The sequence below is a fragment of the Bombina bombina genome, chromosome 9 (assembly GCF_027579735.1).
Source record: "Bombina bombina isolate aBomBom1 chromosome 9, aBomBom1.pri, whole genome shotgun sequence".
Lineage (NCBI taxonomy): Eukaryota > Metazoa > Chordata > Amphibia > Anura > Bombinatoridae > Bombina > Bombina bombina.
The window spans coordinates 5,549,704-5,567,196 of record NC_069507.1 but is presented as its reverse complement, the minus strand read 5'-3'; the positions used below and the strand labels follow the sequence as shown (position 1 = coordinate 5,567,196).

The 17,493-nt window shown below is 38.5% G+C and overlaps 1 protein-coding gene across 3 annotated transcripts in view; it reads left to right on the top strand.

Moving 5' to 3' along the window:
• Positions 1–17,493, top strand: part of MYPN (myopalladin) — a 777,058-nt gene that overhangs the window by 159,669 nt on the left and 599,896 nt on the right. For all 3 annotated transcript variants that reach the window (XM_053691847.1, XM_053691846.1, XM_053691845.1), the window contains exon 5: positions 13,381–13,474. In XM_053691847.1, coding sequence (XP_053547822.1) covers positions 13,381–13,474 — 94 coding nt within the window. The remainder of the gene's footprint in view (positions 1–13,380; positions 13,475–17,493) is intronic.

The following is a 17,493-nucleotide window of genomic DNA, read 5'->3' as shown; positions in this document are numbered from 1 at the left end:
AGACTATTATATCCTCTAATGACTATATGCTACTCTTTTACCTCAGACTATAACATCCTCTAATGAATGTATGCTACTGTTTTACCTCAGACTATTACATCCTCTAATGACTGTATGCTACTGTTTTACCTCAGACTATTACATCCTCTAATGACTGTATGCTACTGTTTTACCTCAGACTATTACATCCTCTAATGACTGTATGCTACTGTTTTACCTCAGACTATTACATCTTCTAATGACTGTATGCTACCGTTTTACCTCAGACTATTATATCTTCTGACTGTATGCTACTGTTTTACCTCAGACTATTACATCCTCTAATGACTGTATGCTACCGTTTTACCTCAGACTATTACATCCTCTAATGGCTGTATGCTACTGTTTTACCTCAGACTATTATATCCTCTAATGACTGTATGTTACTGTTTTACCTCAGACTATTACATCCTCTAATGGCTGTATGCTACTGTTTTACCTCAGACTATTATATCCTCTAATGACTGTATGCTACTGTTTTACCTCAGACTATTACATCTAATGACTGTATGCTACTGTTTTACCTCAGACTATTACATCTTCTAATGACTGTATGTTACTGTTTTACCTCAGACTATTACATACTCTAATGACTGTATGCTACTGTTTTACCCCAGACTATTATATCCTATAATGACTGTATGCTACTGTTTTACCTCAGACTATTATATCCTCTAATGGCTGTATGCTACTGTTTTTCCTCAGACTATTACATCTTCTAATGACTGTATGCTACTGTTTTACCTCAGACTATTACAGCTAATGACTGTATGCTACTGTTTTACCTCAGACTATTATATCTTCTAATGACTGTATGCTACTGTTTTACCTCAGACTATTACATCTTCTAATGACTGTATGCTATTGTTTTACAATAACAAACTGTTTAATCCAGCACTCAACTCAACTGTTTTACATCAGACTATTACATCCTCTAATGACTGTATGCTACTGTTTTTCCTCAGACTATTATACCTTCTTATGACTGTATGCTACTGTTTTACCCCAGACTATTATATCTTCTAATGACTGTATGCTACTGTTTTACCTCAGGCTATTACATCCTCTAATGACTGTATGCTACTGTTTTACCTCAGACTATTATGTCCTCTAATGACTGTATGTTACTGTTTTACCTCAGACTATTACATCTTCTAATGACTGTATGCTACTGTTTTACATCAGACTATTACATCTTCTAATGACTGTATGCTACTGTTTTACCTCAGACTATTACATCCTCTAATGACTGTATGCTACTGTTTTAACTCAGACTATTATGTCCTCTAATGACTGTATGTTACTGTTTTACCTCAGACTATTACATCTTCTAATGACTGTATGCTACTGTTTTACATCAGACTATTACATCCTCTAATGACTGTATTCTACTGTTTTACCTCAGACTATTACATCCTCTAATGACTGTATGCTACTGTTTTACCTCAGACTATTACATCTAATGACTGTATGCTACTGTTTTACCTCAGAATATTACATCTTCTTATGACTGTATGCTACTGTTTTACCTCAGACTATTATACCTTTTAATGACTGTATGCTACTGTTTTACCTCAGACTATTACATCTAATGACTGTATGCTACTCTTTTACCTCAGACTATTACAACCTCTAATGACTGTATGCTACTGTTTTACCTCAGACTATTACATCTAATGACTTTGTGCTACTCTTTTACCTCAGACTATTACATCCTCTAATGACTGTATGCTACTGTTTTACCTCAGAATATTACATCTTCTTATGACTGTATGCTACTGTTTTACCTCAGACTATTACATCTAATGACTTTGTGCTACTCTTTTACCTCAGACTATTACATCCTCTAATGACTGTATGCTACTGTTTTACCTCAGACTATTACATCTAATCACTGTATGCTATTGTTTTACCTCAGACTATTACATCTTCTAATGACTGTATGCTACTGTTTTACCTCCGACTATTACATCCTCTAATGACTGTATGCTACTGTTTTACCTCAGACTATTACATCTAATCACTGTATGCTATTGTTTTACCTCAGACTATTACATCTTCTAATGACTGTATGCTACTGTTTTACCTCCGACTATTACATCCTCTAATGACTGTATGCTACTGTTTTACCTCAGACTATTGCATCCTCTAATGACTGTATGCTACTGTTTTAACTCAGACTATTACATCTAATGACTGTATGCTACTCTTTTACCTCAGACTATTACATCCTCTAATGACTGTATGCTACTGTTTTACCTCAGACTATTACATCTTCTAATGACTGTGTGCTACTGTTTTACCTCAGTCTATTCAATCTTCTAATGACTGTATGCTACTGTTTTACCTCAGACTATTATATCTTCTAATGACTGTATGCTACTGTTTTACATCAGACGATTACATCCTCTAATAACTGTATGATACTGTTTTACCTCAGACTATTATATCCTCTAATGACTGTATGCTACTATTTTACCTCAGACTATTATATCCTCTAATGACTGTATGCTACTGTTTTACCTCAGAATTTTATATCTAATAATGACTGTATGCTACTGTTTTACATAAGACTATCATATATCCTCTAATGACTGTATGCTGTTTTACCTCAGACTAATATATCTCCTAATGACTGTATGCTACTGTTTTACCTCAGACTATTACATCTAATGACTGTATGCTATTTTTTACATCAGACTATTACATACTCTAATGACTGTATGCTACTGTTTTACCTCAGACTATTACATCCTCTAATGACTGTATGCTACTGTTTTACCACAGACTATTATATCCTCTAATGACTGTATGCTACTGTTTTACCTCAGACTATTACATCCTCTAATGACTGTATGCTACTGTTTTACCTCAGACTATTACATCTTCTAATGACTGTATGCTACTGTTTTACCTCAGACTATTACATCTAATATGTATGCTACTGTTTTATCTCAGACTATTATATCCTATAATGACTGTATGCTACTGTTTTACCTCAGACTATTATATCCTTTAACGACTGTGTGCTACTGTTTTACCTCAGACTATTATATCCTCTTACTGTATGCTACTGTTTTACCTCAGACTATTACATCTAATGACTGTATGCTACTGTTTAACTCAGACTATTACATCTAATGACTATATACTATTGTTTTACCTCAGACTATTACATCCTCTGACTGTATGCTACTGTTTTACCTCAGACTATTATATCCTCTAATGACTGTATGCTACTATTTTACCTCAGACTATTATATCCTCTAATGACTGTATGCTACTGTTTTACCTCAGAATTTTATATCTAATAATGACTGTATGCTACTATTTTACATCAGACTATTACATCATCTAATGACTGTATGCTACTGTTTTACCTAAGACTATCATATATCCTCTAATGACTGTATGCTGTTTTACCTCAGACTAATATATCTCCTAATGAATGTATGCTACTGTTTTACCTCAGACTATTACATCTAATGACTGTATGCTATTTTTTACATCAGACTATTACATCCTCTAATGACTGTATGCTACTGTTTTACATCAGACTATTACATCCTCTAATGACTGTATGCTACTGTTTTACCTCAGACTATTACATCCTCTAATGACTGTATGCTACTGTTTTACCTCAGACTATTACATCTTCTAATGACTGTATGCTACTGTTTTACCTCAGACTATTACATCTAATGTGTATGCTACTGTTTTACCTCAGACTATTACATCTAATGTGTATGCTACTGTTTTACCTCAGACTATAATATCCTCTTACTGTATGCTACTGTTTTACCTCAGACTATTACATCTAATGACTGTATGCTACTGTTTTACCTCAGACTATTATATCCTCTAATGACTGTATGCTGTTTTACCTCAGACTATTATTTCTTCTAATGACTGTATGCTACTGTTTTACCTCAGAATATTACATCTAATGATTGTATGCTTCTGTTTTACCTCAGACTATTACATCTATTGACTGTATGCTACTGTTTTACCTCAGACTATTATATCATCTAATGACTGTATGCTACTGTTTTACCTCAGACTATTATATCCTCTAATGACTATATGCTACTGTTTTACCTCAGACTATTACATCTATTGACTGTATGCTACTGTTTTACCTCAGACTATTATATCATCTAATGACTGTATGCTACTGTTTTACCTCAGACTATTACATCCTCTAATGACTGTATGCTACTGTTTTACCTCAGACTATTACATCCTCTAATGACTGTATGCTACTGTTTTACCTCAGACTATTACATCTGACTGTATGCTACTGTTTTACCTCAGACTGTTACGTCCTCTAATGACTGTATGCTACTGTTTTACCTCAGACTATTACATCTAATGACTGTATACTACTGTTTTACCTCAGACTATTACATCTTCTAATGACTGTATGCTACTGTTTTACCTCAGACTATTAAATCTTCTAATGACTGTATGCTACTGTTTTACCTCAGACTATTATATCCTCTAATGACTGTATGCTACTGTTTTACCTCAGACTATTACATCTAATGACTGTATACTACTGTTTTACCTCAGACTATTACATCTTCTAATGACTGTATGCTACTGTTTTACCTCAGACTATTACAGCTAATGACTGTATGCTACTGTTTTACCTTCAGACTATTATATCCTCTAATGACTGTATACTACTGTTTTACCTCAGACTATTATATCCTCTAATGACTGTATGCTACTGTTTTACCTCAGACTGTTGCATCCTCAAATGACTGTATGCTACTGTTTTACCGCAGACTATTGGATCCTCTAATGACTGTATGCTACTATTTTACCTCCGACTATTACTTCTAATGACTGTATGCTACTGTTTTACCTCCGACTATTACTTCTAATGACTGTATGCTACTGTTTTACCTCAGACTATTACATCCTCTAATGACTGTATGCTACTGTTTTACCTCAGACTATTACATCCTCTAATGACTGTATGCTACTGTTTTACCTCAGACTATTATATCTTCTAATGACTGTATGCTACTGTTTTACCTCAGTCTATTACATCTAATGACTGTATGCTACTGTTTTACCTCAGACTATTAGATCCTCTAATGACTGTATGCTACTGTTTTACCTCAGACTATTACATCTAATGACTGTATGCTACTGTCTTACCTCAGACTATTACATCCTCTAATGACTGTATGCTACTGTTTTACCTCAGACTAATATATCTTCTAATGACTGTATGCTATTGTTTTACATCAGACTATTACATCTTCTAATGACTGTATGCTACTGTTTTACCTCCGACTATTGCATCCTCTAATGACTGTATGCTACTGTTTTACCTCAGTCTATTACATCTAATGACTGTATGCTACTCTTTTAACTCAGACTATTACATCTTCTTTTTTTTTTTTTTTTTGAATCATAAATTTTTTATTCGTTTTAAACAATATAATACAGCAACTGGGGATTCGCAGGTCCCCTGCACAATATGACACATGACAAGTCTGTATGGGTACAAAAAACTATAACATATAACTTGTATGTTCAACAGACAAAAAAAGAGGTTGGTACATTTCAAGATAGCTATTAAAAAGGGGGGTAGGTGAGTGGGGGGGGGGGGAAGGAGAGGAAGGGACCCAGATAAAGCGAGGAGGGGGGACATCTCAGGCAGTCACCCCGAAGTGCCCAGGATAGAATCGCTTAGGCCCTAACTGGAGGTATCCATTGAGTGTCATGAGCGTCTTTCCAGTCAGCCCAAACCATTTCAAATAGATCTACTTTGTCCAGACTATAGTATATGTCCTTTTCCATTGTGTATAGGTAGGCCATAGTGTTAAGGATATCGGACCACCATGGGGGAGTTGATTTCTTCCAACATCTAGCAATATTGGTTTTAACAGATGACATGAGGTATACACAAAAAATCTGCTGTTGTTTAGGGAGGGTGTGTAAGTTTAGGTGGAGTAGTGCCGTTGCAGGGTTTTTGGGGATCACAATCTTAAAGGCCGCCAGAGTGCGGAAGCACGAGTTCCACAGGGAAATTAGCTTTGGGCACTCCCACCACGTGTGGAACATATCTCCAGGGAGAGCACATTCCCTCCAACACAGGGGTGAAGTCAGTGGAAACATTTTGGATAGCCGCATAGGGACAAGATACCATTGAGAAATAACTTTGTAGTAGGTCTCAAACATTGTTATACAGTGTAATGATTTTTTAGTTAAAGTGATGGACCTCTGCCAGGAGTTTACAGAAATGTGGGTGTGAAGAGCAGCATTCCACTTTAGTAGGTGTGATGCCAGGGCAGGAGGTATGGTGCCCTCAAGCAAACCGTAATGTCTCGAGAGAGGCTTGTGGAGTCTACGGCCCCCATTCCACACAGACTCCCATGGAGTGAGCTGGCGAGAGACAGGAGGGAGGAAACCCCAGCTGGAGAGGAAACTTTTAATTCTAATGAGTTCAAAGTGAAGAAAGGACGGGATATTTTCACAGGGTCGGCCCTGAGACAGTGAAATAAAGCCGTCTCCATTAGACCTTGACCAAAAGTCTGAAACTTGTTTGACACCTAATCGAGCCCAAGTATTGGGATGTGTTTCCGCGAGGCCTGTAAGAAGCCCCGGGACAGAGGTGATCGGGGAGGGATGAGGTGCGATCAGGCTGCGATGCCGGATCTTATCCCAGATAGCCAGACACTCAAGTACTACAAGATTATGTATGCCTAAGGTTCTGCGGCTATGGACTGGGGTCCAAATTAAATCCTTTAGGAAGATGTTGAAGGGTAATGAGGCTTGTTCAACCTCTCTCCATCTGTCTTTAGCATGGCGCACCCCCCATTGGGAGATATGCGTGAGCATGGCTCCCTCATAGTACTTGACTATGGATGGGGAAGCCAGCCCCCCTTGCTCGATAGGCAGCTGTAAGGTTCTATGGGCTATTCTGGGGGTCCTATTCTGCCAAATAAATTTTGTGCACTCACTTTGAAATCATAATAAGAGGTGAGTAGGTACTCTTATTGGGAGCCATCGAAACAGATAGGTGAGCCGAGGGAGAAACGACATTTTGAGGGAAGCTATGCGGCCCATCCAGGAAATGTTCTTGTGGTCCCATACGGATTTCAGAGCGCGTAAGTCTGCAAGAAGGGGGAGATAATTATCTTTAACCATTTGCTTCAGATTGTTAGAGATCTTTACTCCAAGATGCATAACCCATTTGTCAGACCATCTTTTGTAACTCAGTGACATAATTTTGGGGGTAACCCCACCAGTAAATTTCCGTCTTGGAGGTATTCAGCTTATAAAAAGAGAGAGTACCAAAAGTCTCCAGGATTTCCAAAAGTCTTGGGATTGTGCGGAGAGGGTCTGCAGAGAACACAGTAACATCATCTGCAAACAGAGCGATGTTATGTTTGGAGCCAGAAAGTGTAATTCCTTCTAAACCCGCGTCGGAGCGTATTGTTTCAGCAAGTGGCTCAATGGCCAGAGCAAACAATAACGGGGAGAGTGGGCAACCCTGCCTCGTTCCGTTAAAGATGGAGAATGGGGTCGATTGGAAGCCTAAGCCCCTGACCACTGCCGTAGGTCTGGAATATAAGGCTTGTATCGCGAGGCATATGTCGGAAGGAAACTTAAAAGCGCTGAGAGTCTCCCAAAGAGAACTCCATCAGACTCTATCAAAGGCCTTCTCAGCATCTAAGGAGATGACTGAGAAAGGCTTGTTCAGTCTCGTCGACTCACAAACAATGTTGATAAGACGCCTCGTGTTATCTGGGCCCTCGCGGCTATGTATGAACCCCACTTGGTCTGCATTAATTAAGCTGGGCAATAGTCAGGGCCGGATTGGGCAGCCGGGATACCGGGAAAAATCCCGGTGGGCCGCCGGCCGGCAGCTCAGCTGGGCTGGCCTGGCTGCTGCTGTGTATAAATTTATATTTTTTCAATTGCAGCTTTGCTCGTTGCCGCTAGATGTATTAGCCCTATCATTTGCACTGGGAGCAGGAGCTGCCTGCTATATATACTTATAAGGCAGCGCAGCATATTTATCCCAGAAAGCTCAGTGAGTTCTCAGTACTTTGTTTACATGAACTCTACTCTGGACCGTCGGGTTGCCATAGCAACAGGTTCCCCTGACAGGATAAGGCGCTGGGGCTGCTCGGATATGTAGTCTTCCAGATCAGCTTCTGTCATACACATCTGACATGCTCGTTGCCGCTAGATGTATTAGCCCTATCATTTGCACTGGGAGCAGGAGCTGCCTGCTATATATACTTATAAGGCAGCACATTTATCCCAGAAAGCTCAGTGAGTTCTCAGTACTTTGTTTACATGAACTCTACTCTGGACCGTCGGGTTGCCATAGCAATAGGTTCCCCTGACAGGATAAGGCGCTGGGGCTGCTGGGATATGTAGTCTTCCAGATCAGCTTCTGTCATACACATTCTGACATGGCCTCTGCAGGGAGCCCAGAAGCACCGGAGCGCGTTCACCAAAGGCCGTTCCTGATCGGTGTGAGCGGGGGCACCGCAAGTGGCAAGGTCAGCCTGGTCCATCCATGTCTGTCACTGAAATGCTGTTTATTAGTGAGGAGACAGGGAGAGAGAGAGGGGGTCTCACATGTGTCACCGAATATAGGGTCTCACTGTGTGTCACTGTGGGGGGGGAGAGTGTGTCTCACTGTGTGTCACTGGGAATAGATGGTCTCACTGTGTGTCCCTGGGAATAGAGGGTCTCACTGTGTGTCACTGGGGAGAGAGGGTCTCACTGTGTGTCACTGGGGAGAGAGGGTCTCACTGCTGTGTGTCACTGGGGGGGAGAGGGGGTCTCACTGTGTGTCACTGGGGAGAGAGGGTCTCACTGCTGTGTGTCACGGGGGAGAGGGGGTCTCACTGTGTGTCACTGTGGGGGGGGGAGAGTGTCTCACTGTGTGTCACTGGGAATAAAGGGTCTCACTGTGTGTCACTGTGGGGGGGAGAGAGTGTCTCACTGTGTGTCACTGGGGGGAGAGGGTCTCACTGTGTGTCACTGGGAATAGAGGGTCTCACTGTGTGTCACTGGGAATAGAGGGTCTCACTGTGTGTCACTGGGAATAGAGGGTCTCACTGTGTGTCACTGGGAATAGAGGGTCTCAATGTGTGTCACTCTATATGTATATCACTGTATATCACTATCATTAAAATACATTATGGTTGTATACCACTATATATGTATATCACTGTATAACACTATCATTAAAATACATTATGGTTGGTATTTAGTGTATTGTTATACCTAGGTTACAATACTACTTAGGTTTGCAGACTTTTTATTAAAAACACTTTCAGCCTGTATTACATATCCACCGTATTGTTCCATTAAGTGATTTCAGAATGTAAAGTTGTATTTTATCCAAACAATACATTCTTTGCTGTTTAGTGCACTTATACTGAGTCTGCAGCATTAATTCTGGAAAGTTTCAAAATTTGTATGGGCTGGGCTTAAGGGGGCGTGGCTGGGCTGGAGGGGGCGTGGCTGTGATGGAGGGGCGTGGCTGGGCCGGTCTATACAAATTTCCAGGGCTGGTCTGATTTCCCAGTCCGGCCCTGGCAATAGTTTGCATATACGGTTGGCCAGAAGTTTAGAGTATATTTTAATGTCTACGTTGACTAGCGAGATGGGTCTGTAGCTGGGGCAGAGAGAAGGGTCTTTATTTGGCTTAGGAATCATAATGATATCAGCCTCCAAGAATTCTTGCCCAAAGCTTCCCTCCTGCCTGGCCAAACTGAAGAACCGGAGGAGCAGTGGCATCAGTTCTTGACAGTAGGTTTTATAGAACTGTGCAGGAAAACCGTCAGGCCCAGGAGCCTTAAAGGGTTTAAGACCCTTAATTACTTGCTTAAGTTCAAGCAGGGTGAATGGGTTGGTCAAGATCTCTTGCTGCTCCGACGTTAAGGTTGGGAGGTTTAATGAGTCGAGGAAATGTCTAATCTGTTGTATGGAGGCAGGAGTTTTATTTTCAGTGTTTTCGATGTTATAGAGTTTAGAGTAATAGTCTGAGAAACAGTCACCTATCTGTGAGGGGAATCTGTGTGTCTTGTTATTATACAGAATTTGGTGTATGCGAGACGTGTTATTCCGCTGGCGCAATCTGTGGGCTAGCATGGTGTCCACTCTGTTGCCTTTATGGTAGAATAACTGCCTAAGCTTTGTGAGGTTTTCTTGAGTGTGACGCAGTTCTAATTGGTTAATGTGTGAACGAACGGCCGAGATCTGTGCTATCAATGCATTTGTGCGGTTGGCTCGGTTGGTGGATTCAAGTAGTCTGAGTTTACAGTGGGCTTGAGGAAGGGTGAGTCCAGCTAGTCTCCTAAGTCGGGCCTGCTTACGAATGATATAACCTCTAACTACAGCCTTGATGGCTCCCCATAGTGTGTCATCTGCGGTCTGTCCATTGTCGTTAAGTTGGATGAGTTCTGCTATGTCTCTGCGTAATTCTTCCCTAAAGGGAGTGTCTGCCAGGATATGGCGCGGAAGGGTCCACTTACTGTTGTGTGAACCAGGGTCATTCGCACGTAGGACCGCAAGGACAGGATCATGGTCTGACCATGAACAAAGGGGGATAGTAGCCTGAAGGACTGAGTCTAGGGTTGCTGCTGAACAAAATATATGGTCCAACCTAGAATAAGTCTTGTGGGCCTGGGAATAATGGGTATAGTCCCTGTCTGTTGTGTGTAGTGACCTCCAGATGTCGTAGTAGCCATACTCAGCCATAATAGTCCGAAATCGTGTAGAGATAAGGTTCAGTTGGGAAGGAGTCTTAGTCGGGGATAAGGTCTTGCGGTCAATTTTAGTGTCCCAAATCATATTGATATCCCCTGCTATAATGACTCTGCCCTGTTTGTATTGATCTATTAACTGCAGAATTTTTCTAAGACATGCAGGTTGGTGAGAATTAGGCAAGTATACTGAGGCCAGGGTGTGGAGGACTACATATTTTTATCACTGTGTGCTACTGTTTTACCTCAGACTATTACATCTTCTAATGAATGTATGCTACTGTTTTACCTCAGACTATTACATCTTCTAATGACTTTGTGCTACTGTTTTACCTCAGACTATTACATCTTCTAATGACTGTGTGCTACTGTTTTACTTCAGACTATTACATCTTCTTATGACTGTATGCTACTGTTTTACCTCAGACTATTACATCCTCTGACTGTATGCTACTGTTTTACCTCAGACTATTACAGCTAATGACTGTATGCTACTGTTTTACCTTCAGACTATTATATCCTCTAATGACTGTATGCTACTGTTTTACCTCAGACTATTACATCTTCTAATGACTGTATGCTACTGTTTTACCTCAGACTATTACAGCTAATGACTGTATGCTACTGTTTTACCTCAGCCTATTACATCCTCTAATGACTGTATGCTACTGTTTTACCTCAGACTATTATATCTTCTAATGACTATGCTACTGTTTTACCTCAGACTATAACATCCTCTAATGACTGTATGCTACTGTTTTACATCAGACGATTACATCCTCTAATGACTGTATGCTACTGTTTTACCTCAGACTATTACATAATCTAATGACTGTATGCTACTGTTTTAACTCAGACTATTACATCCTCTAATGACTGTATGCTACTGTTTTACCTCAGACTACTATATCCTCTAATGACTGTATGCTACTGTTTTACCTCAGACTATCACATCCTCTAATGACTGTATGCTACTGTTTTACCTCAGACTATCACATCCTCTAATGACTGTATGCTACTGTTTTACCTCAGACTATTAGATCCTCTAATGACTGTATGCTACTGTTTTACCTCAGACTATTATATCCTCTAATGGCTGTATGCTACTGTTTTACCTCCGACTATTACTTCTAATGACTGTATGCTACTGTTTTACCTCAGACTATTACATCCTCTAATGACTGTATGCTACTGTTTTACCTCAGACTATTAGATCCTCTAATGACTGTGTGCTACTGTTTTACCTCAGACTATTATATCTTCTAATGACTGTATGCTACTGTTTTACATCAGACTATTACATACTCTAATGACTGTATGCTACTGTTTTACCTCAGACTATTAGATCTAATGACTGTATGCTACTGTTTTACCTCAGACTATTATATCCTCTAATGACTGTATGCTACTCTTTTACCTCCGACTATTACATCTAATGACTGTATGCTACTGTTTTACCTAAGACTATTACATCCTCTAATGACTGTATGCTACTGTTTCACCTCAGACTATTATATCCGCTACTGACTGTATGCTACTGTTTTACCTCAGACTATTATATCTTCTAATGACTGTATGCTACTGTTTTACCTCAGACTATTACACCTTATAATGACTGTATGCTACTGTTCTACCTCAGACTATTACACCTTCTAATGACTGTGTGCTACTGTTTTACCTCAACTATTACATCTAATTACTGTATGCTGCTGTTTTACCTCAGACTATTATATCTTCTAATAACTGTGTGCTACTGTTTTACCTCAGACTATTATTTCCTCTAATGACTGTATGCCGTTTTACCTCAGACTATTATATCTTCTGACTGTATGCTACTGTTTTACCTCAGACTATTACATCCTCTATTGACTGTATGCTACTGTTTTACCTCAGACTATTACATTTTCTAATGACTGTATGCTACTGTTTTACCTCAGACTATTACATCCTCTAATGACTGTATGCTACTGTTTTACCTCAGACTATTATATCCTCTAATGACTATATGCTACTGTTTTACCTCAGACTATTACATCTTCTAATGACTTTATGCTACTGTTTTACCTCAGACTATTACATCCTCTAATGACTGTATGCTACTGTTTTACCTCAGACTATTATATCCCCTAATGACTGTATGCTACTGTTTTACCTCAGACTATTACAGCTAATGACTGTATGCTACTGTTTTACCTCAGACTATTATATCCTCTAATAAATGTATGCTACTGTTTTACCTCAGACTATTATATCTTCTAATGACTGTATGCTACTGTTTTACCTCAGACTATTACATCCTCTAATGACTGTATGCTACTGTTTTACCTCAGACTGTTACATCATCTGACTGTATGCTACTGTTTACCTCAGACTATTACATCCTCTAATGACTGTATGCTACTGTTTTACCTCAGACTGTTATATCTTCTAATGACTGTATGCTACTGTTTTAACTCAGACTGTTATATCTTCTAATGACTGTATGCTACTGTTTTACCTCAGACTATTATATCCTCTAATGGCTGTATGTTACTGTTTTACCTCAGACTATTACACCTTCTAATGACTGTATGCTACTGTTTTACTCTAGGCCTCAATGTGAAACTTCAGCAACTCAGGACACGTCTGACCTACAGAACCTTCCCTACAATACACAAGAAATATCACAAGCCATGATCCAGCAGGTGAAAAATATGCTTATATTGTGTTATGAGATATTATGCAACATGTGAACAGGAAGCTCATAAAGTAAAGGCTACTAATGTATATTTATTAACTGCTCTGTCTTAAGGTATCACTGCTGCACATCTATGGTATTATAATACTTAAGGAAAGGCTACTAATGTATATTTCTTTCATGTAATTAGCAAGAGTCCATGAGCTAGTGACGTATGGGATATACATTCCTACCAGGAGGGGCAAAGTTTCCCAAACCTTAAAATGCCTATAAATACACCCCCTCACCACACCCACAATTCAGTTTTACAAACTTTGCCTCCCATGGAGGTGGTGAAGTAAATTTGTGCTAGATTTCTACGTTGATATGCGCTTCACAGCAGGCTGAAGCCCGGTTTTCCTCTCAGAGTGCAGTGAATGTCAGAGGGATGTGAAGAGAGTATTGCCTATTGAATACCATGGCCTTCCTCTAGGGGATCTATTTCATAGGTTCTCTGTTATCGGTCGTAGAGATTTCTTCTCCTACCTCCCTTTTCAGATCGACGATATACTTTTATATACCATTACCTCTACTGATTCTCGTTTCAGTACTGGTTTGGCTATCTACTATATGTAGATGAGTGTCTTTGGGTAAGTAAGTCTTATTTTTTATTTATGACACTCTCAGCTATGGTTTGGCACTTTATATGTAAAGTTCTAAATATATGTTTTATACTTATATTTGCCATGATTCAGGTCAATCAGTTTATTTTCCTTCTTTCAGACTGTCAGTTTCATTTTTTTGGGAAAATGCATATGAATTAAAATATTTTTCTTACCTAATTTTTCAATTGACTTTTTTACTTTAAATTGCGGGCTGTTAGGCTCGCGGGTGCAGAAAATGCTAGAATTTATTGCGTCATTTTTGGCGCGAGACTTTTTTGGTGCGAAATTGACGTTTGTCTGACGTCAATGACGTCATTTCCGGCGTCGTAGTTGACGCCGGACGTTTTCACGTAGTTGCGTCATTTTTGGCTCTCGTGTTTGTTGCAGACGTTTTTGGCGCCAGAAAATATGTGGGTGTCATTCTTGGCGCCAGATTTTTTAACATTATTTAAGTCTCATTTTTTAGTTGCTTCTGGTTTCTAGAGGCCTGTTCTGTTTGCATTTTTTCCCATTCCTGAAACTGTCATTTAAGGAATTTGATAATTTTGCTTTATATGTTGTTTTTTCTATTACATATTGCAAGATTTCCAAAAACTGTTCCTGTATCAGAAAATACTGTTGGATTCCTGATGACTAATATCAGTCCTACCAAAGCTAAGTTCATTTATTTTAATGTTAGGAATGTTTATCTTTATCATGATAACTTATTACAAACCATAGCTAAACTTTTACATGCAGAGTCCATTAGTATTTATGCATTATCTCTTGCTATTCTTTTTACATCTAATGTACAAGATATACTTAGGAATTTATAAGAATATTTTTCTGATTCTATTCTAAAGGCTTTGTCTGCCATCCCGCCTTTTAATAAAATTTTTAGGTCTTTTTTAAACTTCTCATTTAGTTGATGAAGTTTCACATGGCCAACAATATACTGAATTACCCTTCTCTGATGGTGTTTTTTCTCATTCAGAATATTCTTCATCAGATATTGACACTAACAAATCTACTTTTTTATTTTTAAATAGAGTACATTCGTTCTTTGTTGAAAAGGTGTTGATTATTTTGGATATTGAAGTAACTAGTTCTTTTGATTTTAAGACTAGCTAACATTTAAATTCTGCTCATTAACCTTCTGTGGTTTCTTCAGAGGTTTTTTTCCAGTTCCTGATACTAGGGAATGGAATAGGCCGGGAATTTCTTTTATTCCTTCTTTAAGGTTTTTAAATTGTATCCTTTGCCGGCAGTTAGTTTTAAGTTTTGAGGTAAGATCCCCCAAGTTAATGGGGCTATCTCTACTCTTGCTAAACATACTACTATTCCTATAGCAAATAGTATTTATTTATTTTTTTCCTTCAGATGGGAAACTTGAATCTTATTTAAGGAAAATTATTTATTTTCAGGTACTTTTCTTAGACCTGTAATTTATTTGGCTGATGTTGCAACTGCTTCAACTTTCTGGTTGGATACTTTAGTACAACAAGTATCGGATTATGATTTGTTTAGCATTGTTAAGTTGATCAACATGCTAATAATCTCATTTGTGTCGTCATTTTTTTTATATTTTTGCATATGAGGTTTAATCTATGTCTTTAGCTATTTTAGCTAGAAGAACTTTGTGACTTCAATCTTGGAATGCTAATTTGATTTCTAAATTCCATATTTCTTTTTTTCCAAGGTAATCAATTATTTGGTTCACAATTGGATTCAATTCTTCAACTGTTACTCTGGGCTTCAAGATTGAGTTCTAAGACTAAAATCTTAAGCTTATATTAGTTTTTGTTCTTACTAAGGAACGGAATCCTAATTCTTTCCCAAGTAACATGTTTATAATTAGAAGTTTTCTTCATTCAATTTAAGCCATTTAAAAGATCAAAGTCAGCTCCCCAAATTTGCATGTACGTGCGGTTCTTATTCCAGCTTAGCTGGTAAGGGGCAGGTTAAGACTTTTTTAAAATTTGTTTGGTTCAATTCGGTCCAAACTTCTTAGATTTGGATACAGAATAGGATTCAGAGTAAAACCGCCTGTGAGGAGTCTTTTTTTCTCTAACATATTCCAGCTATTCCAGTAAGGTTTACTGAAACAAAGGGATCGGTCCAGCGCCAAAAGGCCAAGGGACAAATATACAAAACTGCCAATACTTTAAAATATAGATTTATTACAATCAGATACAGCGATATACGGTATAAATGGTAAAATAGAAGTAAAAGCAAATCATTGGCAATTGATGCCGAGCATATATTTAAAAAATGCAATAAAAGAAAATTGTTTTAAAACAATAAAATTGCTAGCAAAACCAAAATCAAGAAATCAAAACCAGCCTAACATACTGGTTAACAACATAGAAGTCTTGGGTACGTGTTGGGTAAACCAAGCTGTCTAAGCATACAGAGCGTAGGAGGCTGTGGGTTAAGGATGTCTGTTATGGATCCATAGTGTGGTGTGCGCCGTGGTGAAATAAGGGAGGTTCGTGTAGCGTGATGTGAATGATCCAATTATAGATCAGACCTGTGTGTGGATGCTTACAAATTACAACAACAGTAAAAGCTGAGGATAAATACAATGTGGCAAATTACAACACAGTTGAAGAATATATAATTATGAAAAAAACATATAATTATAAAAAAACATCATGAAAAAAACACAAAAAATGATGCCGAGTCGAGACTAGGACTCCAATACAAAAAGATGGTGATCGATCCTGAAGACAAGTGGAAAGTCAATCAAAAAAGTCAAATAAGCAGTCAGTGAAAAAATCAGAAAAAAATCAGAAAAAAAGTTTTTTCAACAAAGGATGGTGGAGTACAGAGTTGATGTAAAAAACGGTGCAAAAAATTCAGAGGTTCAAAAATGAAAATAAAAAAGGGGAAGCAGAAAAAATAGTTCAATGTAATCCAAATGTAGCCAAACCAAATGATAGCACAGTGGTGTGCCAAAAACCAAGTCTAAACACGACAAAGCAGAGTGAGGAAATTGGAATGTAAAAAATGTGAAAAAATGTAAAAATATATATAGAGGTGTGACAGGATAATTCCAAGGATCCCAATAAACTTTAGGCAATCAGCGGCTCTTAGTGTCGTCCCTAGTAGGTACCTGTAACCCAAAATAACAACATAGCGTGATACAGTTTAAAATATAGTAGTAATCAAATGGAAAGATGCTTACCAAAGGGTCTACGCGTTTCGGTCCTCACTAAAAAATTTTCAAGACTGATCCAGTGGTAAGCAAAGCATCTTTAAATAGGGGTTTGCTGGATTACCCGGATGTGGCTTACAAAACATTCCACTTCCGGTTCCGCTTAGCATTTTAAAAATAAAAGTCCCTTAATTGTGAAATATAGGGATGGGTTGTGAGCATAATTGGTGTCATATATGGTTTATT